Source organism: Lathamus discolor, chromosome 3, assembly GCF_037157495.1.
Source record: "Lathamus discolor isolate bLatDis1 chromosome 3, bLatDis1.hap1, whole genome shotgun sequence".
Classification (NCBI taxonomy): Eukaryota; Metazoa; Chordata; class Aves; order Psittaciformes; family Psittacidae; genus Lathamus; species Lathamus discolor.
In genome coordinates, this window is record NC_088886.1 from 112182704 (window position 1) to 112207758 (window position 25055).

Below are 25055 nucleotides of genomic sequence, written 5' to 3' on the forward strand. Positions count from 1 at the left end.
TTCACACAAAATCATTGTATTACTATGATTATGAAAGGCTATGACTATGATTATGAAGTTCTTGAGTCTTTCATGATTATCCAACTATTTTGGAAAAATAATACACAGAAGGATGGATGAGACTCTGCCATGTAAATATACCCCAGGTTATACCCTTACTTCACAACCCTGAAACTGCAGATGAGACTGCAAGTGAGAGGGGAGCTGTGCCAGCTGTATTTAACTGCTGTCACACAAATGTCCAGAGAAAAGGACCCAAAACTTCAACATCTCCTTTCACATGGGTGAGAAAAGTGCCATCTGACAGAGGTTTCATCCACTGGCACTGCCCACATGAAACGTCAGACTTGGAGTACAGCACAGTGATACTTTGTCAGACTATTTATTGAAGCTAAAGCTATTAAAACAAGTTGTTTCATGTGTCATGCAACATCTGTTCTCCTTGCTGAGCTGTGAAAACTGCAGGGTCTTTCCCACTTCTCATTTGCTTCTCTCTGCAGTTCGTTGCATCTCTCAGGCTCTTCTGAGACTTTTACTGGGCTTTTTAAACAAAGGCAGGAAGGAACCCAGACCCCAGGACCATCCTCACCAAGGAATGAGGGACAGAATGAGGGATGGGCAAGAGGAAACAGGACACTCCTCACCTTCCTGGTTACAGCTGGATCCAGATAGCCCTTCAACTTCTGGATGTATGTGTGTGGAGGATTCTTCACCTGAAATCTTTCCTGCAGGGGATACAAGAATAAACATCAGCCATTTTAAAACATCTTCTGTATTTACTTACTACATAAAATGCACACACACATATATATTTAAAAATATCACTTTGTAATATCATTTTATAAGTCCATACCTTATAGAATCATAGAAGCAACCTGGTCGGAAAAGACCTTTAAGATCATCAAGACCAAACATTACCCCAGGACTGTCAAACCCACCACTAAACCCTGTCACTAAGGGCAAACCAATCTCCTCTCATGGCTGCCCCTCATGATCTCCAGTCACAGCAACCTCTCATTTGCCCCTTCACAGTGCTCCATACTATATAGCTGTCACCTATACCCCTCATGGCCACCCCTCATCCCCCGCAGTATCTCCACTCGTGGCTACCCCTCACGGCCCATGGCTGCCCCAGCTCTCACCTCATGATCTTCCCGCACGGCCATCCCTGCTCTCCTCTCATGGTCTTCTCTCATGTCTGTCCCAGCTCTCTCCTCATGACCTTTCCTCATGGCCATCCCTGCTCTCCCCTCACGGTTTTCCCTCATGGCAGTCCCTGCTCTCCTCTCATGATCTTCCCCCATGGCCACCGTTGCTCTCCCCACAATATCATGCTTCACCCCTCATGGCGGTCCCTGCTCTCCCATCATGGCCATCCCTGCTCTCTTCTCATGATCTTCCCTCTTGGCCACCTATGCTCTCCCCTCGCTATCTCCCTTCACCCCTCATGGCTGTCCCTGGTCTCCCCTCATGGTCTCTCCTCATGGCAGTCCGTGCTCTCCCTCATGATCTTCCCTCATGGCCATCGCTGCTCTCCCCTCACTATCACCCCTCACGGCCACGTCCCCTGTCTTCTCATGATCTCCTCTCGCCCCTCATGGCCGCCCCTCCTCCCCCTCCCAACAACCTGTGTCCCCTGATGCGCCCTGGAGCTAGTGGGAATATTTGTCAGTATATAGTTTATGTATTTGTATGCACACAAATAAAATACGTTTACATGTAGCTTGATATTCTGACACTTGATATACAAAATATACCTTACATATTCAATGACGGTTCTGAATGTTAGTTACACATACAAACACACGCATCTGGAACGACAGGGTTTCTGCTAGCCCGGAGTACAAAGAGGAAAGACAAAGGTTAGAAGAGCAGATGTGTACCCATGTTTGACTGAAAGCCATGACCACAAAAACCAGACACCTTTTTTATCACTTGGAACAAGTCTAAAACCACACTGCACGGTCTAGTCTCATTTTATTGTTCGGATTCCAGAAAAATGAATGCAAGAGCAATATGTTAGCAATAAACAAGTAATATTTTAACTCCAGGATATTAAATTGGTTTGCCTTTGTAAGGCAATTCTATGCGAATACACCCAATCCCAGCAGCATCCTGCTTCCTATGCCAACACAATGCCTGAGCACCATGGTGCTCCTTGTGCCTTGGGATCAGCTCCCTGCACCACTGGCATGCGGAGCATGTCGATACTTGAGCTTGTCCCTTCCACCCACAGTTCCCAGGGTTTCTTTCCACATCTGTGTCACATGAAGGCCAAGCTGAGGGATCTCCAGCGTGGTGGGAAGCAAGCTGGCAAAAGCTACTGAGGCCACCAATCTACTTACAAGTGAAATTATGGACGAGATGCCCATCCCTGTCCCACTGGGAAAACCCAAGAAACACCATGTGCCTCTGCTAAGGTTGGAATCTGATCAACTTCAGGACACAGAGGAAGCTAGGCTGCCTGCAATGGTGGGCTTTACCCAAGTGAAACATCTAATCATGCACGCCCACATTCCTGCTTTCTGTCCTATGCCAGCAGCGTCCCTGACACCCTATCCCTATCTCGCTCACCTGCTGCTATTCCAGTGCAGAAAAATTCCTACCTGCCTTTGAGACTCATTTCTCACCGAAGGCTTCCAAACGCCTAACAGTACAGGGGGACGCCTGATCTGCAACCCAGCATCAGCCACATTCAGAAGTGAATTAAAGATTTTGATGGCAAATACAAGGTCTGCAAATTTTGTATTCTGGGAGCTGCTTGATTTTTGCTTGCTTTACCAGTTGCACAGCCAGCCTGAAATTTATCCTACAAAAGCTGCTGTGAAACATGAGTTGTTCTGCGAGGAGTATGCTGGGTCCAAACCTGTTAAGAGCATTACCGAAAGTTCTGATACTATTTGTATCTTGCAGAATTCTAAACTATTCTGCCTTTTCCCTTGAGGAAAGATCTCATAACCATTTCCTCCTGAAATTTTGCATTTTACAACTGATATCTGAAACCTCCCTTTATTAGGTCAGGATGCAATTTTGACTACATTATCTGAAAGTTATTTCATAATGAATAGGACACTGCTGCCTAGTTACCAGAACGCACTGTCAGAACACCAGAAGTCATTCCTGTTATTATCTTGCTGCTTGTTGTAACAAAAGTAATTCATCGTGGTGAGCAGGAAAATATGAACTAAAAAGGCTGCCAGTCTGTGGTCCCTTGGCCCCAGGCGAGAGCTCTGTAAGACAGAGAGCAGACATTTGTTTCCTCTTTTACAACCAGGTTTTTTTTCCATGCACCTTCACATATATGGGCCAAACACAGTTCTGGAATTGGCATTTCCTTTTTATCTAAAAAACAGTTCAGAAAACACAAAGTTCCTCCTTGCCAGTCCCTTTCACACTCCTGTAGTTCAATTTGCTGCTAACCTGAACTGCTACTGCTGAGTTAAGGAGGACAGAGACACAAGACAGATGCGTGGAGTTACAGGCAGTTTTGGAATGATGTGCCAGGGCTCCATCACATAGCTCCACTGGCACAAGCAGACATCATCTGCCACATCCCAAGAGGTGCACAATAGTCCACCCAAGCATCCAACTCTCACATCCAATAAATGGGAGCAGCACACCCACAAATGTTGACAGGGGCTTTAAAGGAAACAGAAAAATTAAAACCAAAAAACAGAAGCACATAGAATAAATCAGTCAAAATATGAAGATGTCAATATTCAAAGTACCCCAACTGCTTGCTTAATTTTTGCATTTTTTACAGGACACTGTTACAAAAACTGTTAGACCAGTTTCTCTGTCAGACTTACAGCCCCCTCAGGATACTGTGGCTTTCCAGTGGGCATAAACGTAAGTTATTTAGAAGCAATTTCCACCCGTTAACCCATTTTAAAACTTCTTCACACTGGCAGACCGACAAAAAAGCACTCTGCACTAAATGAGAACCTGGCCCACTGCAGACTAGTGAAGAGTCACAGAGGTATCTGGACCTTGGAGACCACCACTGTTTCTCATTTTGCCGCTCAATAGTTCAGTATCAGCTCCAGAGACATTACAGCATTTGAATAACTACGTCTTTCTCTACAAAAAAAAAAAAAAAACCCACAAAAGTAGAAGCGTTTTCATTGTGCCACTTGACAACTATGTCCAAATATTATTCTCTGCATTTGCATGTGGTGGAGCACAATCTGGAAGTCTGCTCTTGAGGAAAAGTAGGCGATGTGAGCAGCAAGCAGCAGGCACAGCAGGAGCTTGCTCCTGACTGCAGTCTCAGACTACCAAGACTCCACATCAGCTCTCCTATTTATTCCTCCCCTTTTTGGGGATTTTCTCATGCTGATGTGTAGCTCTGCTGTATTTAGTCTAATCCCCCAGGGAAGCTATTTTGCTCTTACGGGTTTATTTCTCTTACTGACTAATCAGCCATCATCTGCTAAAGCAACAGGAGCTTTTCCTAACTGCAAGTTTTAATATCAGGAGACTTCAAAATGAAATGCTTAAAGAGACTTAACAAGCACATTTAGTAGACTGTGATGCAGATACTATACCGTTTTGTTTGTTTTCTTAAAACCTAGCTGTAATTATGTATTTATGTAATAATCTCTTCAGTGATTTAGGTTACATGTAAGGAAGAAGTTCTTTACTGCAAGGGTGGTGAGGCACTGGAACAGGCTGCCCAAGCAAGTTGTGAATGCTCCATCCTTGGCAGTGTTCAAGGCCAGGTTGGACAGGGCTTTGAGAAACCTGGTCTAGTGGAAGGTGTCCCTGCCCATGGCAGGTGGGTTGGAACTGGATGATCTTAAGGTTCTTTCCAACCTAAACCATTCTAGGATTCTATGGTTCTGTGACTTCATTAAAAAAGATGCTGATCATTACTAGATAGTGGAATTATTTGGGCTGAAGGATTTTAAAGGCATTATCCATAAAAACCAGACACCAGAAATGCTTTTCTCTAACTAGTGACCAACATTCACTTGCAGCAGACATCTACTAGTCCTGTACACATTCACAGCCCTTAAAGTTTTTTTTTTCTGCTTTGGAAAGCCATGAGGGTTTAGCCTTTAAAACTGCTCTTCCCTGGCTATTATTGCTGTCTCAATTGTCTCAATTGCTGTGCAGTGATGGCAGCCCAAAGCTCCCCGACACCTCTGGGACACTCTGAATGTCTGCTTGCAGCCACCGTCCTCTCAAAAACCTGATGCTCTGCCAGAGCTCACACAGGGTAGGAAGGCACAGGGCTCATCAGACCAGCATGACTGCAGTCTGGTATTTCATTTACTGTGAATGCTGTAAGTGACTGTGCAGATTGGCCAGCATGGGGTCCTCTCAAGGTCCTCTGGTGCTTCTTTAGAGCATTTACTTCCCCAGAGTTCCTCCTGCAGAGACAAACATGCTTCTTGGCTAACACTGAGGCACTGCTGTTCACACATAACTCACTTGCCTTAGATACTGTAAACAAGGAGTTAAAAATCATTGATTTCTCCTGTCTGTTCCCCCTCTCCACTTCTGGCAATTCCCACTCACTCACTGACCAAATCTGCCCTCAAAATAAGAATTTATATGGCATGGGGTTTAACGCTGTTTGAACGGCGAGGCTGGGGATTTTTACCACACACATATAGAGTTCAAAATCCATATCTGAGTCTCCAAAGTTCGCTAAGCAAAAAGCGTAAGCCGGTGGGTGACATCATGACTGGGACGTGGTGGCTTTCTCTCCCAGTCGCCCCAGCACTGGGCCATTCAGACACAACAAAGTTAATAAATCCCCATGAAGCCTGTTTTATCTCCACTACGTGACTCATATAAGCACCAATGCTATCTACAGCCCTGAAAGAAGAAAGGCACAGACCAGCAATAACTCAACCCTGCCTCTGTCAGCCACCTAGAAAGCAAACTGACTTCCCAAGGATAAAAGGCTCTCTCTTACTTGAAAAAATTGCTGAGGAGCAGTGCTAGAACAACAGCTAAGTGTAGAGAAGTGCACGAAAGGAGCCAGCGGCACTGGACCACAGAGCAGTGAGATGACTTGGTCCTCAAGACCTTCCTTTTTACGAGTATTCAGGGAAAAAGCTTGGATGGGGGAGCACAATACCACCCCTGTGCTTCTTTTACCAGCAATCACCAGAATTAGCACTTTATTTCCTCATGGATACAAAAAAAAAAAGGGGGGGAGGAGCAGGGGGGGCGAAGGGGGTTTTACTACAGCATCAAAGAGGAACTGCTGGATTTCTACATTTCCTTTCTCATGAGCTCCTACAAATAACTCAACACATCTCTTGTTCACCCAAATATGGAAAATGTATTAATTCCGTAACCGGGAAATTGTGGCTTTTCCAAAGATCTTTTGCTTCCAAAAACATTCAGGACATTTTCTGCATTACTGACACATGTTGTTGTTATTATTATTATTATTACTACCCTCACTAACTTGTTTCATTCTTAGGATTCATACGTGTTAGGTAAGCACACAGCACATCCAACTCGGTACCCCAGCTTGAAAGAAATCTCAACAGGCAGGCAGTAACTGCGAGGAGTGTATGAAGCAGAGGGATGGTGAACGCTGGTGAAAGGAGATGGACAAGCAGGGCTGAAGACCAGTGTCTTCTCACACCAGATCATAAATGCGGTTCAGATTTCTACCACCCGGGCCCCACCCCACACAGACCTGGAGAGTGGCTCAGTCCTGGATCCAGCAATCCAGCCAGCTCACCAGCAGGACAGTATGTAACTTTACATGACTTATTACATTATATATGACTTATGTCTTATTACAGAATGACATGATAACAGCCGTTTATCCCTGCACTAAGTAGACCAAGTGGCCATGCTTCAGGTGAAATTACCCCCAACACAGGCAGTCCCTGGAAGCAAAGCTGAGGGGCAGCAGAGGACCCCCACCCAACAGGCTGCTAGAGAAACGCACGACCATCCTGGTAAGCCCTAGAAACCAGCAGCTGCTTTCATTCAGAGTTTCACCAGGAAAGGGAGAGAGTTATACAAATACCTCAGTGATGATATTTTGGATGTAAACCACATGACATTCATTTGGTCTCTTAATTCATTGTTCCGCACACACAACCCCAGTGTCTCCAAAGCTGAGGACATGGTGATGCCCCTGCTATAATTTGCCATTAGAGGGCAATGAAGAACTTTGCTAAGATGTCCCCAACCTCTTCCCTCAACATCTGTGCCCCCTCTGTATGTCTCATGGCAAGCAACTGGATAGAGGCCTAGACTACACTAAAAGGGTGGCTCGCCATGCCAGAAAATGGTATCCTCTTACCTGCCTGGATCCTTCCCAACACTCACACCCCCAGATGACCCTCAGCCTTCTCCAGGATGGGCAACAGGTTTACTGGCTTTGCTCTTCTCATAAGCTAAGCAGGAGACGTATGGAGCAAGCTTTCAGGACACTAGCAGCAACATTTAAATGACTTGCAAGGTTTATAGACAAAGGAGTAGAAAATACCCCACAGGATGAGTTCGCCACAACCAGCCAGCAACCCTTACAATGATTCACTACAACATGTACAATCCTACTTATGGCAGATTATTATTGTTATTGTTGTTGTTATTACCATCACCATGAGGCCGGTAGCTCCCCACTTTTGTAAGTCTCACTTCCGCAAAAGTGAGAGTTCCCTTTGGGAGTGGAACTCTCCCCCCTAAGAGTTTCAAAATATTTCACAGATCAGGGTCTGCTTTACAGAGTGTTTAGAAAATATCATTTAAGAGCAACCTCTGGACATGTTTTCCTTTCAGATGTAAGTTGAAAACCAGCACAGAAGGGTAAGAGTTAACTTCCTCAAGCTGTTACATTAATTAACATCCTCAGTTCTTCATTAAGCAAAACAGGGTAAAATGATGCAACGGGTGATACCAATAGAAAAATTTGCATCTACACTAAAAACACTCTGTACCAAATCTATTCCTGGAAGTACTTTTAGCTATGCACCATAATTACATGGACAGATATAAATATTTCACACCCCACATGCTGTATTATCGTGGTTTACAGACACCTGCTTCACGATGCTCTAATTTACAGCGGCTGGCGAGCACCCATGAGGAATGCCAGAGAGGCTATGGAGCTGTGACAGATCACAGATATACAGCCCTTAACTGCCCAAGCACCTCCCCTCGGATGGCCAGACCCTGGAAACACGGTACACAGTCATCTCCCACCCTTTCGGGATCCTCGCAGCATTGAGCTTCTCACTGCTGGTTACAACAGTCCTGTGCTGCTTCCCTGCCTACCCTCTCCAAGCAATGGGAAGCAGACCCATCCCAGCCCGGGGGTGGACTTAATAGCTCCTTGCACAATGCTAAGATACGTGATTACTCCAGATTGCAAATTTCCTTCTCTTCATTTCCATTTGCTCATCCCTCCTATCTTGCTCCAGAGTTCAGGAGTGAATCAGCAGCAGCTGCATGCCGCAAAGGGTGGGTCAGCTCTGAGGTGGGAGTTTGCACACTGAGGCTGTGATCTAACTGCTTCTGCCTGCCCCACTGCCAATTCCAGCGCAAAGCTCACACTTACTTATACGTGCTCCGAGTGTGCATGCTCTAAGCAAGCATTCATGAAACAAATCACAGTAGATGAAGCGATTTGTTCAGTGTCTCATTAAACTGAAACTAAATAGGTCAACACTTTACACAGAAAACTAGTAATTCTTTATTCAGCTTTACTTTAAGGTAGCTGGATTTTTTCAGAGGCTCCCCCATAGGAACAGCTAAACAGGAAATGTCCCAAAAACCTATTTATTATAATGTTCCTGACCTCACAGTATGACTATACCTTCTGCCAAACTCTCATCCTGGTACCACTGTGTTTACATTTCAAGAAAACATCCTACTTTCATAGTCCTGGATCAATTATTTTCATTAGCGATTACTTTTGAAGTTTATGGCAGAACCTGATTTTGCTGCTGGCTCACAAATGCAGATCCTACCTTTAGGATGCTTCACTTTCTCTAAATAATAACGTTTCTGTTCATTTGCCATGGCAGAGCCAACCTGTTAATTGTTCTATACTGCTGCCAAGTGTGCATGCCACAGCAGAGCTCATACACAGAAGATCCCTCAGCATCTGCGGCTGCTTAATCCCAGCCTCTGAGGTGAAGAGGAGTACATCACCATTCACCTCTCCCTGAAGGCAACAGCCACTACCACCTGTGACCGTGGCTCATGATGTGAAAAGCCAAATACTCACAGGATAGAGACCATTCATTCATTCATGTTACATAAGTCAAGACAGACCAAACTCAAAGCCCTCTCTCAGAGGTGACTGAAGGTCAGTCTTTTTGAGTCTGTGCCAGGCAAAATACTCAGCATCCACCACTCAAGAGGAAACAGGCACAGGGGTGATGGTAACATCAGAGGGGAAAGAGATATTGCTCTGTGGCAAAAAAATGAATTCTTATTGCAAGACTTCTATGAGTTGTTACCAATAATGGAGCATGAGGCCAAAGAAATGAGTGTTTGAAACTATTCAAATACTTGTCCTCTGCAAGGTCCCTTTTCTAAGCTCAGGGACACCACTAATGAAACCCAGTTGGAGCTCTTGGTGAGATGTGCCAAAAGCCCTCCGACCTCCCTTACCTGGTCACAGATCAGCTCCCACTTCTTCTCATTGTCATACTGCCGCAGAAGCCGGGCTTTGTCAGGCGGCAAGTTCATCGCATTCTGCGGAGAAAGAGAAAGCAAACGTGAGGGACCACAGAGGGCTCAGGCTCCAGTGGAGTCAGACATGAGCAAACCAAGGCAACGTGGCTGCGGTTGCTTTAATTGTTTTATGTGGATTCCTGTTGACAGGGTTATTCAGAAACATTCCCTCTAAATGTCATATTTGGCCCCAAAAGCACCAGTGAATCACAAGACACCGACAGACAAAGCTTGGTGCTGGGACACAGGAGGGAGCGACTGGAGCTCATGACCAGCCACCTCCATCCAGAGGAAAGGACAGGGCTTCCTTCTGCTGCCATGGCACAGGAGCCACCGTCCAGCCAGATGGGTCCCTGTGGCACACCACATCCCCTCTTCCCTTTGCCAGCCCTGGCCTGAGCTCTTTCATAAGGGAAAGACAAACTCCAGCTGCAGGCTGGGGACTGCAGAAGGCCAGTTCTCTCCAAACAAGATCTTGAAACGCCATTTCATTTTATTTCAACAGTGGGACGCTATTCAGGTTTTTAAATGTCACTGCATGCAGTCTTATCTGAATAATACAGATCCCAGGGGTAGGAATGCTGCTGCCCATCCTGACGTTGTGCTACTGGCATAAGCAAAGATAACAATCATAACAATCCTGAGACTGTGAATGACAACCTGCAGTAACGAGTCAGAAGGCAGGGGAAAGGCAGCAATTAAATGATGCCTATCGTTTGCTGGCTCCTTTGATGTCAGTTGAGATACCTCTCTATGGGCAGTTGTTTGGGGTAGGGCAGCACAGGCTGGCTACTCACTCCCAAGGCAGTTTTCCTAAGAGCCGTATCTCTAAATGTGCAGCATAACTGTCATGCTTACGCTGCTTAAGAACTCAGGAACGCCTTGAGAGCTTTGCAAACACCAGGTCTGGAGAGTCTCCCTATCAGCACAGCAAGGTGAAGTGGCTGAATGAAAACCAGCCAAGCATCTTTTCGTTTCCAGCACTTGCTGGTCTCCAGCTTGGATTCCCAGAACAGCCAGTTATCCCCTGTTAAGCCTCAGGACCACAGCCTGTGGTCCATCTGGACTGCTGCAGGGACAGGAGCAAAGCGCCGGTGGGTTCCTGCAGCACACCAGAGGCAGGCAGGCCGGTGCTGTGCACATCTCCAGTACCAGCAGGCACTACCCTTCTGCATTTAATTTTTAAAAGGCTGTGGGAGGCATAAAAAGAGGCCAGAACCAAAGGCTGTTAAATAAGCCTGTAATGAAGCGGTAATCAATACACTGGCAGTTAGGTACCGAAACACTCTGCTCTAGAAGCGTACATCTTCACAAGCTGTGCAATAGCAAGATTTACAGATTTATTAAAAGCAGGCTGTCCTGGAAGTCTTCAGAAACACTCCCAGACACCAACAAGAGCATCTGTTATGATCAGCCCAGGCTGCTTACCCCCTAGTCTGCTTACCCTGAACAGCACACCATAAAATCAAACTTCACGTAAGTCCCCAGACAGGGACTGCAGGAGCCAAGGGCAATCCCCGTCCTGCTGGGACAGTGTGCATAGTGCTGACGACACTGACAGGCACTGCACCAACCAGGCGAGCTTTGGGGGATGAGGGGCTTTGAAGGAAAGCCAAAGAGGTTCACTGGTAGCAGCTGACCATCAACAGCAAAGCTTTCCAACAGTTTCTAGGTGACTGAGCACTATTTCCCCACTGCAAAGACAAGGCTTTCCCTGTCCTTATTGCAGGGGTAGTGTATGATGCAGGACTACCTTGCCCTGAAGCTCCTGCAGGGCTTATGCATCCCAGCTGCCCTGCTAACTCACAGGCCAGGCTGTCAGTCTGCTCCCAGCCCAGCTCAGCCCCCGTGGGAGGCAGCCCCACGGCCAGGGCTGCTCCCTCCCAGTTTCAGATTTCCTTCTCCCTGGGCTTACTTGTGCAGCCTGAGTTGAAAACAGAGGGGCTTGGGCGTGACTCAGGAGCAGATGTGGCATTCCTGCTAGCAGGCAGAGGAGTGGAGGCTGCTGCAGCCATCTGCATTCCCCCTGCGTGAGGCTATATGTAGTGTTCCCCCCTCGTCTGAGGGCAACCCCGGGCGCCCTGGCATGGTGCAACCACCACCTTCCCTCCACTGCTGCACCCCACCAGTATGCTCCCTGAAAGCACGGGAGCACAGGCAGGAACAGTGACACATGCACCAAATACTGTCCTTCCAATTCTTCAGCGGGATAGCAAATGCCTCTTTCTTTACCAGGAATACTGCAGACCCCTGAGCGCCGCCCTCTGGTGCACTTGTACCTCCTGGTCCACAGAACCATCGAGGCAGGCAAGGACAGCACAGGTCTCCAATCCATCTGTCTGCATGTCGCAGCTGTATTTACTATTGCCCCACAACACCTTATCTCCATCCATCCTGGCTGATGAGTGTCACCCATTCTTGGGGATCCCCTCCACCAGCCTGCTGCTGTGATGACTGCTCTTCCTAAAGCTTGTTTTCCATCAGATAACAAATATTCTTCCTTTTGCTCATCTGTGCTGTCATGTTGACAGTATTTATAGGCTGTGATCATATCTGCACTTGATTCTCCTCTCAGTCTCTCACCATGTAACTTATCAGTTCTACTTATCATTTTAATGCACTATTTGGTATTTTTCCTGGGGCTTCTTCAAGCACCATTCCTTACCTCTGAGGAAGCAACATATTTCATAGCTATGCTAAATCTCAGCTGTAGGAAAAGCTTCACTGTTTACCTGCAATACACCCCTTGTCAAACTCTGATCTTCTTATAGCTCGTCAGCTTACCCAATCAGGCTGGCACTCGGACAAGAAACCTGCCTGGAAACCTTTGCAGGATTCAGTCATAGCAAAAGTTCAGTGTGGATGAAAGCCTGAAACAGGGAAAACAAGACCCAGGCAGCAGGTTCCAGTGATCTCATTTCAAACTGAATTATATCTGATCTCATTTTGAAATGAACTCCTTTGCTCCGCATCATTGTGTTGCACACAACCATTCAAGGTATTTCAACAACTACTGCAGTTCACTTCAGATACCCCCCACCTTGGTCTGACAAGCAAAATTACTTATGAATACACTGTGTGCAACCAGGTTCAAATCCCTATGTGTAAGCACTGGATGATTTTCACCTACTCACTTCTCAGTAAGAGATTTAAAACAGTTTTAAAACCTGTGTGTGTGCAAGTCCATTACCACGCTCTAGACAGGACCCTCCAGTGCAGCAAACAACGGCAGGTCACCCCTGAAGTCCTTTCAGCTTCTTCCTTCATGTCTTCTGGAGGAAACTAGGAAGGAAACTACTACTTCTGCTGTCTGCAGCCCCTCTGGCCTCATCACTCAAGTGGTAAGGAGGGGATGCACTTGGACTAGGAGGGAATGCACTTGGACCAGGGCTTTTCATGCTGGCAGAGTCAATTTGACACTAACTTGTATGTCTTATACATAAATCAGTTAGAATTGCCTTAGCAACTGCCATCAGATAGCAGTCATTCACTGGAAACCATTGCAAGGCATTCTCACTCACAACTTGAGGCTATAACCTGAGGCTCCCTGCTTGTTGCGCATGCTTATTTCTGCACCACACATGCCCTTTTCCCCATCCAAGACACCTGGTGAGTTGGATCTGCTGCTCCCCTGGAGCTCCCCGTCCTTTAGCCCGGCTCTCCTGCAGCCTCTAGGCTGATGCCCCAGCACACCTGACCCCACTCAACATCCACCTTCATTGAGGCCAGCAGCCTTGATGAATGAACCAAATAACCCTTGTTTTGTTGTATAAAATAATGCAGGTGTAGATCGTACCTTCTCTAAAAGCTGGACTAATGGTGGTCTTCATGTCTTCCTGTTAACAACTGCTCCCTGCTGGAAAACTACTTTCTAAACCATGGCATTTTTACCTAAATGGGAAACAATATATTTTCCTTATGTCTATGCATGGCACTGTACCAACTGGCTTTCTGAAATCAAAGTATACTACATCTAATTGCATAACCTTTAGCTGTTGCATCAGTAACAATGGCAAAGAAGGCTACTGAATTTGCTGGCTTAACCTGACCGATTGCAATAGTTTTGAGTCTAGTCATAACTAACCAGATGTGTTAGCAGTCTGGATTTCTTGTTCTCTGTGGAACAGTGAAATGACTCACAAATGTCTCCTGGCCACTTCCAGCTCTTACGACTATGGGCTTCACACATACCAGCATTTTTTAGTTAACTACAGGTCTATGACCTGGGATTTCTCTTTTGTTCGTCACCCTAATTAGAGTTCGTGCTTTGAAGGCTTTCGATAGCAAAACTATTCCACTCCTGATACAACCTAAACCCTTCCTGTTGCCAGAAGGGGTGGAACTCCACTCCCTTCCCTGTGTCCCCAGCCAGACTGTCCCTTACCTTCCTCCCTCCATATCACCACCAGCACTGACGCATGGAGGCCCTTTGCCAGCAGCGCAGACTTTGACCAGCTCAGGAAGAACTGTACTTTAATACTAGCTACCCATCTTTCATTAGGATCCCATCGCGGGCCATAAAAGATCATTTCTTTTAGTGGCAACAGCAGTTAAAGCAGCCCCATTGCCTTGTACCCCACTGCTCTGCATCCCCATCCCCAGATGGACCTGCACACACACCTGCATGTGTTATACTAAACATGATCTAGATTAAAAATAACCATTCGTGGTCAAGGTCTTCTTAATTCAACTCAGTGCCATGAGTCCAACAAACTTCACTGTGGCACAATCTGAGACGCTGCCAGGGCCGTGCCACAGCTCTGTGCTGGACCCCATAGCAGCTGTGATACCACCTCCCTGTGTTTGGGTTTTTCCCTCTTACACCCTGTCATTACCCCAGGTCACAGAGTCCAGCGTAAAACACTGGCACCCACCAGCCCTGGCTGAGCATCTGCACCAAGGTGAGCTCTGCAGCTTTGCTCCACTCCTTCCTCCCCCAGACTCGCAGCCTTAGGAAATGACTCCCACCTTCCTCGTCGTACTGCAAATTTCCATTACATCACACCACTGCTAGTACTGAGGAGGGGGAAACAAAAAAACCCTCTGGCACATCATTCAGCCTTGCTGTCTGTGAGGCAATAGGAAATTGGTGCATACTGCTGCTTTACAGCCTCTGAGTAAGGTTTCCGACTCCTCAGAAACACCTACAAACACAAATCTGGAGCACTGCACTCAAGAATAATTGCAATGAGATCCTACACAGCATCGTGCTGTCTGCAAGGGCTGGTTTCCAACTATATTTTGGCTCCAAAACCACATAACTTCTCTTTTTCCCCACAAATTCCAAAGTTATTCATGTCTGCTTCTGCATGCCAAATAATATAGGTACGGTTTCCATTCCGTTTGCTCTGGGTTGGCATTATAAAGCTAGAACTTAAATTAATCACAGTAGCAGATGGAAAACTGGGTGAAATACTAGCAGACCTACAAAATATTAAATTACTTAAGAGTTAAAAATAAAACCAGCAGCGCATCAAGGAAATATATGTATTTTTAACCTATGAAACAAAGCCCAGCTCTGTCCAAACTGGCAGTCCCAACGGCGTCTCCAAAGCACGGGGCCAGATGACTTGGCAACTGTGCTCTGCACCAGTACACATCCATACTGAGCCTCATCCCGAGGAAGTGATTCCATCCATCCCAGTGTGACAATGAGACCCATGGTCCAGCACAGGGCAGGAAAACACTGTTTCCCATGCAGCAGTGTTATCTTCTGGCTGTGAACAGATGGAGGAAAGCAGGACGCTACTGCAGGTATCTCAGCTTTGCACTTCACATGCCACCCCCCCAGAAAGAGAAGAGCAACTGTAATTAACAGCTTCGTCACTGAGAGCCAAAATACTCCGTAACTCAAAGTAAGAGCTGTGGGTTGCCCTTTGCTGCCCTGTTTAAAATTGAACAAATTTTGTGCCATCTACTATGACGGGCTGGCTTGCTGATTGTAACCTTCTTACCTCTGTTCTCCAGAAGTCTCCATAGAAAAATGGTTTCAACTTAGGTTTTGAGTTAACAGAGCATCTGTATTTGCTACAGAAACTTTTTGACACTAAAATCTATTTTTGTAAGCTGATTTCCAAGATGTGGGTACCACTGCCACGGCACTTGGCTTCACTCTTTGCTTTGAACCTGGCCCTTGGTATGTGCACACCATCCCCTTCAACAGAAAAGGAAGGTACCAGCTTGGCCCATGGAGCCATTAAGTGGCCATACATGGTGGCTCCAGGCCTCAGGGGCAACGCACTTGCACAGCACCATTTATTATCAGCATTATCCAGAAAAATTTCTAAAGAAGTAGCCTATGTGCTGCAGAGGGATGAAGCACCCAACTGCTGAGTTTATTCATATCACAGAAACATCAAAATGTTCAGCAGCATCTGTGGTTTAGGTAAAGGAAAGGGCCAGCATATAACTACAGGTTTGAACTGCAGACCAGGTCCTGCTGGCATTAGCACCACATGCTAGATGCTGGTGGTGGGATGACTGAGCTGTATTCTTTCTAAGTTATTCATCATTTTAATGTCAATTAAAGGCTCAATGTTTTGGAAAACAAGTGTAGCAGCAACTTGACTGACTCAAAAGCCTAAGGATTGCTAATTAATAACATTAGGCTGATGCTCACTCTTATTAATCTTATCAAGTCTAAATCACTTCTATTTATGAATCATGACATTAATGTACTAGCAACAAACACAACAGAGTTGTCCTGATCCATTTCTTCCCACGCATGGCCCTGCATGTGTTAATAAGACAACTGGAGGACAGGTATCCCTAAAATAAGAGATGTTTCCACCAGTGAACTCCTATCTGCCAGATGGTGATGGAAAAAGCAGCCCTGCATCACTCCAGGCACTGGTAGGGCAGCAAAGCTCAGCCTGGCAAGGCAAAGCAAGGCAAGTCAGACAATGCTGAGAACTTCACAGCTGGAGGAAGGCAGTATTTAAGGGTGTTTCAGCAAAGAGTTAAGCCTCCCACTTCCATAATGGCACAGTTAACTTTGAATGAAATGAAGGTATCCCTTATTTGCAACTATAGCACGTCCAGTATGGCAGGGAATGGTGCAGGCTAACATCCACTCCGCTGTGAGACCTGGCAGAGCAGTTTATATTCCTGAAACCCAATTCCCAGCTCACTTTCTCCTCCTGCCCTTCCTCTGACTGGTATTATTCCTGCCTTCCACTACTACCAGAGAGACAGAAAAACAAACCTGGGTACTCTTTTGGCTTCACAACAGCACTGATGAAAAAGGTCACGGTTTTGAAACAATATTCCTGGTCCTTGTAAATTAGATTCAGATTCATGTACCAATATTCAAAGCTTTTCTCATTACACCGGCAATGGCAGACTTCATAGACCCCCTGTCCTCACCTCAGAATAATCTGAGTTTATTCTTCAGCTCATCAGTTACATTTCTCAATTCCCTGCAGAGTTTTGTAACAGCCATGCCTATTGCATTTTGCCTCCAGCTCTCCTGGTTTTATCTCCATCATGATAAGCTGCAATCTTCATTTTTTCTGCATTACTGTCAGGGCTGTTTTAAGGCACAACCTAAGCTATTTTAAACTTTCATTAATATCTACTGAGTCCTTACAAAGTAGATCCAAATTTGGTCCGTAAGTCAAATCCATACCTCCCACCTTCACAAAACTGAGACAGAGCAACCCTCTTCCCCAGCTACAGCAAGCCTGAGAACAGAACATAAACTCCTGAGTGGATCCAGGTTTACTTCTTGGCCTTGTGAGGTGCCTACATCTTCCCAGAAACCAGGATCCAAAAATAATAAAGATAATTGAAAGCAATATAACATGCAGTTCAGATCTGTTCATGTATATTCATAAAGACATTGACATTGTCACCCTTCATTGTCAGATATGTACGGTTCCTGAATTTGCAAATGTTCCATCACATTTTCTAAATTTAGTCGATGTGGAAAGAAACCAGTTCATAGTATTATAAAGAGAAGACATCTTTACAGAACAGAGGATGCACAGGCAGCAACACCAAGCCAGGGTTTTGTACTCCTCCTTTAAGGCTTGAGTGATGAAGGATGGCTCGCATCTGCTCAGCTCTTGTCCTCTGCTGGCATAGCCAGCTCAAGAGGAGACAGTAGCTGCTTGGTATTGACTTGGGGCCCTCAAGCCATCACAAGACCTCCTTACTCACCCCACTCAACTTACTTCTGACGTGAGGTCTACTAAAGCTCTACAACATCTAAAGCCTTGGTACAGCATTCTTCATCTCAAAGGACTTCCCAGGTGAAACATACACTGACCAGATCACCCAGTGCTGCAATGGAGGAGGCTGGTGCCAATCAGGTCGTTTAGCCCTGGGTAAAACTATAAGAACTACACTCAGCCCCAAACTCACCTCACTTCCTGTTGCAGGGGGTCAGCTCACAGCACTGCCACACCGCACTGCCCAGGAGGAGATCCCTTGTCCCATTCCTCACCCTGCCCCTCACTCTGACCCTTTCTGAAAGGGAAAGAAAGAAAGAAGCCTACTGCTAACTTCAGTAGCTGCCTACTAAAACAAACAACCCTCACTATTTTTGTTCAGTATTAAAATTAATTCCAGGACCTGGCCCATAAAACAGCCCTTAATATTCTACAATATTAAAATTTAGCTGTTTACAATTTTCTGTGCTACTTAACTTCTCAGTGCTGCTACAGTGTGTTTATTTAGGAAAGCTAGAGGCAAGTGAAGCAATGTCAAAGTTTGCTGACTTTATGAGGAATCCAAGCTAGGCCAAAATTAAATGTATTTATTGTTCTAATCCTCCTCCTTTTCTTTTTTTTTTTTTTTTTTTTATTTTGTTAAGCTGGTGTTTGATATAAAAATGTCAATGTTCTGGCTGCACAAGTCCTTTCTCCTCCTAAACACACCCCGGCTATACAGGGAGAGCACTGGAAGAGCAGTATCAGACTTGCCAGCACAAGGTGACTTGCTGGAGGCTGCAGCATCCCCTCTCAGAGGACACAGCATGTGGGGGGGAGTCATCACAGCCCAGGGCTGCAGGGGCAAGGACACTTGCATGAATCTTATCCTCAGAAACATGGCTGGAACAAAATAAGGTAAATTACTGAACCCTGCATCTGTCATTCCCCCCCATACATCTCAGTGGGCCTGATGCGGCCATCCAGCAACGTCTACTTTAAATACTGAAGCGGAAAGCTGGGATCCAGAAAACTGCTATGAGTACCTGCAGTTCCCCAACAGGCAAGGAAGGACTAAACCATCCAGAAATCCAGCGGCAGGGAAGGATAAATACTTCTTGGGAGGTCAATCACCTCCTGGGTGTTTACAGACAAACGGCCCCACTAGCAGCAGTTCCGCTGGCAGCACATCAGCCCTGAATCCTGATGGAGCACAGCCCAGAGACGTTTCCAATGAGAAAGCCAAGGGTCCCTGCCCCACGCAGCAGCAGTGGACAATGTCCACGTGCAAGCCTGATGCTCAGATGCCAAGAGGATTGTTTCGATGCCTGTGTTTTACCATCCCTATGGTTCTCCACAACTTCCCAAGCCGCTTCATGTCTGGCTACACTCATCAGCTCTCCTCTGAGCTTCCATGCTACGCTTTTCACTTTGCTTCTCTACTTTATCAGCATTGACATTTGCATATTTATAATAAATTAGCATTCAACTTCAAAGCTCTTCACAGAGGTTAATCACAGAATCACAGAATCCCAAGGGTTGGAAGGGACCTAAAAAGATCATCTAGTCCAACCCCCCTGCAAGAGCAGGGTAACCTACAGTACATCACACAGGAACTTGTCCAGGCGGGCCTTGAATATCTCCAGTGTAGGAGACTCCACAACCCCCCTGGGCAACCTGTTCCAGTGCTCTGTCACTCTTACAGTAAAGAAGTTCTTCCTGATGTTAACGTGGAACTTCCTATGCTCCAGTTTACACCCATTGCCCCTTGTCCTATCACTGGATATCACTGAAAAAAGCCTAGCTCCATCATCCTGACACCTACCCTTTACATATTTGTAAACATTGATGAGGTCACCCCTCAGTCTCCTCTTCTCCAAGCTAAAGAGACCCAGCTCCCTCAGCCTCTCCTCATAAGGGAGATGTTCCACACACTATAAATACTAGCATAGGCACTGTACAGATGAAAGCACTGACAAGGAGACGTTTAACACTGCTGCAGATGAAGCTGCAGGTGTGAGCAGGCATTTCAGCATTTCCTGCTGCTGTTGTGGACTTGTTCCTATGCAGACACAGCCACAGCTCGTGTCCTGGGGCAGAACCCCTCTGCCCCAGCAACTGGGGTCTCGCTGAGCAGTCACCATGCCTCTGATGCCACGGCTGAAACTTCATCTGGAAAACCTGTTGAAGGTTTAAGTGGCCAAGGACAACTGCTGGTACCAGAGAGCTGCTTGTTCCTGTCAGAAATTCAGCCTTGACCTAATGCGTTTCACATTTTGGAAAAGCAGAAACCTCATTAATTCACCACTGAAAAATAGTTTCATGCTACAAAAGCTTCAAAGCCCAACTCGCCACTGACTCACCCCGCCTGGAAGATTGCTCCAAACAAGCCCTGCGGCTTTATTAAATCATTCAAAGGCACTCACTACTGATAAGGCAAACCACAAAATCCAAAATTAAAGCTGTTTTAGTGAAAAGTCTGAGAAAGTGTCTTACAAAGAACCAAAATAAATACATCAAAGGCTGTGCTTGGACCTGCACAGACCGTGGTCAGTCTGCATGACCTCAGGCACACAGGACGAGAGGTGTCCTTGCCACACTCAGTCTGGCTGCAGGAGGCTGCAAGACAGGGAAACAGTGAAAGACATACAGACAGGGGCTTTCAGCAATTTTTACATCTTTTCCAACCCTGCGCTGCCACACAGCAGTACAGAAAGAGGGGCAAAGTCACAGAATCATAGAATGGTTAGGACTGGAAAGGACCTTAAGATCATCTAGTTCCAACCCCCCTGCCATGGGCACGGACACCTCACACTAAACCATCTCACCCAAGGCTCTGTCCAACCTGGCCTTGAACACTGCTAGGGATGGAGCATTCACAACTTCCTTGGGAAACCCATTCCAGTGCCTCACCACCCTTACAGTAAAGAACTTCCTCCTTATATCCAATCTAAACTTGCCCTGTTTAAGTAAGTTTTAACCCATTACCCCTTGTCCTATCACTACAGTGCCTAGTGAAGAGTCCTTCTCCAGCATCTCTACAGGCCCCCTTCAGATACTGGGAGGCTGCTATGAGGTCCCCACGCAGCCTTCTCTTCTCCAGGCTGAACAGCCCCAACTTTCTCAGCCTGTCTTCATACGGGAGGTGCTCCAGTCCCCTGACCATCCTGGTGGCCCTCCTCTGGACTTCTTCCAACAGTTCCATGTCCTTTTTATGTTGAGGACACCAGAACTGCACACAATATTCCAGGTGAGGTCTCACAAGAGCAGAGTAGAGGGGCAGGATCACCTCCTTTGACCTGCTGGTCACGCTCCCTTTGATGCAGCCCAGGATACGGTTGGCTTTCTGGGCTGCGAGCTCACACTGCCGGCTCATGTTCATTTTCTCATCGACCAACATCCCCAAGTCCTTCTCCGCAGGGCTGCTCTGAATCTCTTCTCTAAAGTCTATGCATCCCAACAACTATCCCAAATTTGCTGATGGTTTTTGGTTGTTCTCTTAAACTAGAGATCTCATTGGAAAAAAATGCTTTACTATACATCAGAGGATCCCATCCCCTTGTGATGCTGCTCACTACAAACCCTATGGAAATAACAGCAAATGTTACAGAGCTACCTGTGTAACCAGACTGCTGTTCATCAATCACTCTCTTGAAAAGAAAAATGAAAACTAAAGGCAGCAGTACCTATCAGCAGCTGCCAAAAACCATCTGCCATCTGCATGCAAGACAACTGCAGAATCTTGGCATTAAAGCAGCTGCGAAGAACAGTCAGTTCAAAGGCCATGTTCTTTCCAAAGGAGTAAACCTCACCTGAGAAATGAAGCGGTACTGTGTAACAGGCCCTTGATTTCAAGAGGAACAGAGTCAGTGAGCACGCTCCTCAGCCTGTGACGGAGGAGGGAACAGAGGCATTTTGCCCCAGTGCTTCTCCACTGCACCCTTCTGTTGCCCCAGGAAGAGCTTAGGTAGTTAGAGGCTGCCCTGGGGTGGGAGTCAACCAGATGGCCCAGCAACAAAGCAAGATGCTACCCATACACATCCTGAATGTTCTGGAGCACCATTTTAGATGAAATCCCTGAGGAAGAGAGAAGTGATGTGCAGGGGTGGGTGGAACACAGTACCTCTGATCTCCCCTCCAGCTCGTAATTTCCCCAGGACCTAAAGCAATGACCTGGTCACAGTCTGCAAAGTCAACCTCACTGGGTATAAGCTGCAAGCTCCCATAAAAAGAGCAGTTAAACTTCACGTAACTGCAATTTTAAAAGCAGCTGAAGATCACAAATTATCCTACATGCACGTCTTCAATAGAAAAAACAAGTCTTTTCCCACAACAAATACACACGTGATGTAGGGTCAGCCCACAAGGTTCAAAGAGCAGCAACATGCTGCTTCAACGGTGACAGAGGGACTATTTGCTTATCCAGAAACAATGGGAAACATGAGAGGAGCCATCCTGCCCATGCTCAGCTGTGCTCAGAGATTACTACTTTTCACACATACGAGTGGGAAACTTCCCTGGTGAAAGCCAGGGGAAGCAGCAATCCTGCTTTTTGGGCAGAGGCAGGTGAAATGGCCAAGTCCACACTGCCTTGGCAGGCATCACTGCCCCCATGCATTCAAGGGCAAGCTGCTGCTCACAAACTCTTCAATTTAGAGTGGGGCCTGCGCTAAAAGTGTTTGGCAAAAATACACTGCAACACCACTGAAGCTTTTTCCCTGAAAAATATGCTGAAAGAAGTGCTTTGGGATTAGATGTCAAGAGTAAGAAAAAAGGGGTTTGTGTTATTGCATGTACTTTCTTTTTCCCCTTGTGCTTTGTGTTATTGCTCTACTAAATGTCTATACAGGAAGGAAAACATAGCTATTTCTGTCAGGTATCTATAAGAATGTTTCTAAAACACAGAAGAACTTGTGTTTTTCACACTAGTGTACATTAAATGCAAAAAGAAAGCACTCCCTTTCTCAATCTACCATTTTAAGAACATATATCACATTGAAGATGCTAATCGCACAGCTAAATTTGTGTGGTAGCACAGCTCGAAAAGCCTGAATTCAGCAAACGCTTGAACAGTTTCATATATATGAATACACCTTTCCCCTACGCACATAAACAGACGGATATAAATACATGTAATTTATTCAGAGTGAGTTTTTTATGCAAACGCACACTGGTATTTGAACTATTCTATTTTAAAGCGCCCTTAAAAAAAACCCAAAACTACAACAAAATATAAACACCACCAACACACAAAAATATGTATAAAAGACCTCTTAAACCATACTAAAAATACAGTGACACATACAGTGGGCACAAATTGAAATATAGGGAATTTCACTTAAAATGTGAGACCAGACCCTTTCGCACAGAGGGCGGGTGGGCAGTTACTCCCCAGCCACCATCTCCTCTGCTTCTCCCTCACCCACAGGCTGCGACAAGAACCCTGCAGGGACACTTGCTCTGCACCCCTCTCCCAGTGAGGTACCCACTCAAGCAGTAGAACGGCTGCTGGCCTGCCCCAACCCACCTTTCTGTGTGCATACGCATATGAAACAGACAACAAATAAAAGCTAAAAGCAAATAAAACCCACACAGCCACCACATTTTAGTCCTAAGGACACAGAAGAAACTGTGTAGGTTGGCAGCTTCCCTGATTTATGTTGGTCTAGAAACAAAATCTTCATTTGAACAATATTAAGGGCTGAATAAACCAAGAAAAATAAATGAAGTCAGGGATAAAAAGCCTGGCCCTCACCCTGGGCCCAGGTTTTATGTCTCCGATGGATGTCAGCATGAGCCCTCCTTGCAAAACCACGTCTCAGACAAAACTGTTCTGGTTCTGAAGCAGACGTGAACTCAGTGATCAGGTGCTCAGAGCCACTTAAGCAAAAGCAGCCTTTAGTGCCTATTTTATATTTTCCCTGTACACAACTGAGCTCTCTTCTCTGCCTAACAGTCTTCCTGTATAGCCAGTGAGTTCAGGTCCTTGTGGCTTGCTTCACACTGCCCAGAAGAGAGTAGTGATAAGCACTTCTTTAAAACTGCAAATAATTTATGTCCCTCTCTTATTCATTCAGGTACCTGACGAACAGTGAAAGGAATTCATCTGAAAGTTTGTCACGCGTAAAAGCGTAAACACGAGGAAAGGTGCTCGTCTCTGAATTTCAATCCCGAGAGAATTTTTAAAGGCGAGTTATAAACTTCGGTTTATGTTGGAAATATTTACAGATCTAACTACTGCAGGCACCACCGCAACCCCACAGAAGAGGTGTGCAGGAAGCCAAAGTAAACCACAGATGTGTGACTTTCTAGCCGTAATTAGGAATACTTCATACAGCAGGGCTGCTTTGTCTTTCACTCTGGTGTAACTGCTCCCCAAGGCTCTCTTACATTATGTCTGCCGGGGTTGACAATGAAAGAGTCAGTAAAAATGTCTGACACACAAGCATGCACATATACACATGCACATCATACAAGTCCCTAAAAATTATGCATGTTCAAACTACGAGCCCTGATATTTGCTGTTTCACTAGTCATAGTTTCAAATAACTTTCTTAGAGTGCTTTTTTCCCCCATTGCATTTCAATGCTCAAGTGTTAGGCTCCGAGTATTTGCCAAGTATGAGGCATCAGGATTTGACTGAATAATCACATGTGGCCGCTGAGCAAACACCTCTCTTTGCTCCCTTTGTTCCTTTCCTAGAAAACCTGTCCCTGATGGGCACTGGCAGCCCTTGCTCTGTTCTCATTCTGAATATGTCCACGTGTCTTGCCTGGGTAGCTCCCTCCTCCTCATCCCCTATGCTCGAGAGGGACATTTTACAGCACTACAGATGTCAAACTGAACAATACATTAGCGTTTGTGTAGCACACGCCCTGCCAGACAACTTGGCATGAAATATAAATGCAGAGTTGCTGCAAGCAGGGAAATGGCCTCAAGCATTGCACACAGGTTTGCTGAAGTGCAGACTTGCCATGCACGGCTCCCTGCACAAGGGTACACACAACACTGTCTTAAACACAATCACAACACTGCACATGTGCTGCAAAAATACTCCCCTGCCTCTTGCAGAACCAGAACTCACTCCTGCAGCCTGATTTCGTACTAACCAAGCTGAAACTGCACAGGGAATTCAGACACATGCATTACATCAATCTCCATCATTTTTCCTACATGTGTTTATAGCCACACTAAAAGCTCCAATGGCAGGCAAGCAGACCTCATACAGTGACCCAAGGTGAT

The 25055-nt window shown here is 46.0% G+C and overlaps 1 protein-coding gene across 5 annotated transcripts in view; it reads right to left on the bottom strand.

Moving 5' to 3' along the window:
* FMNL2 (formin like 2) overlaps positions 1 to 25055 on the bottom strand; it is a 148938-nt gene that overhangs the window by 59038 nt on the left and 64845 nt on the right. For all 5 annotated transcript variants that reach the window (XM_065671210.1, XM_065671213.1, XM_065671211.1 and 2 more), the window contains exons 2-3: positions 9601 to 9684; positions 645 to 725 (exon numbers count right to left, since the gene is read on the bottom strand). In XM_065671210.1, coding sequence (XP_065527282.1) covers positions 645 to 725; positions 9601 to 9684 — 165 coding nt within the window. The remainder of the gene's footprint in view (positions 1 to 644; positions 726 to 9600; positions 9685 to 25055) is intronic.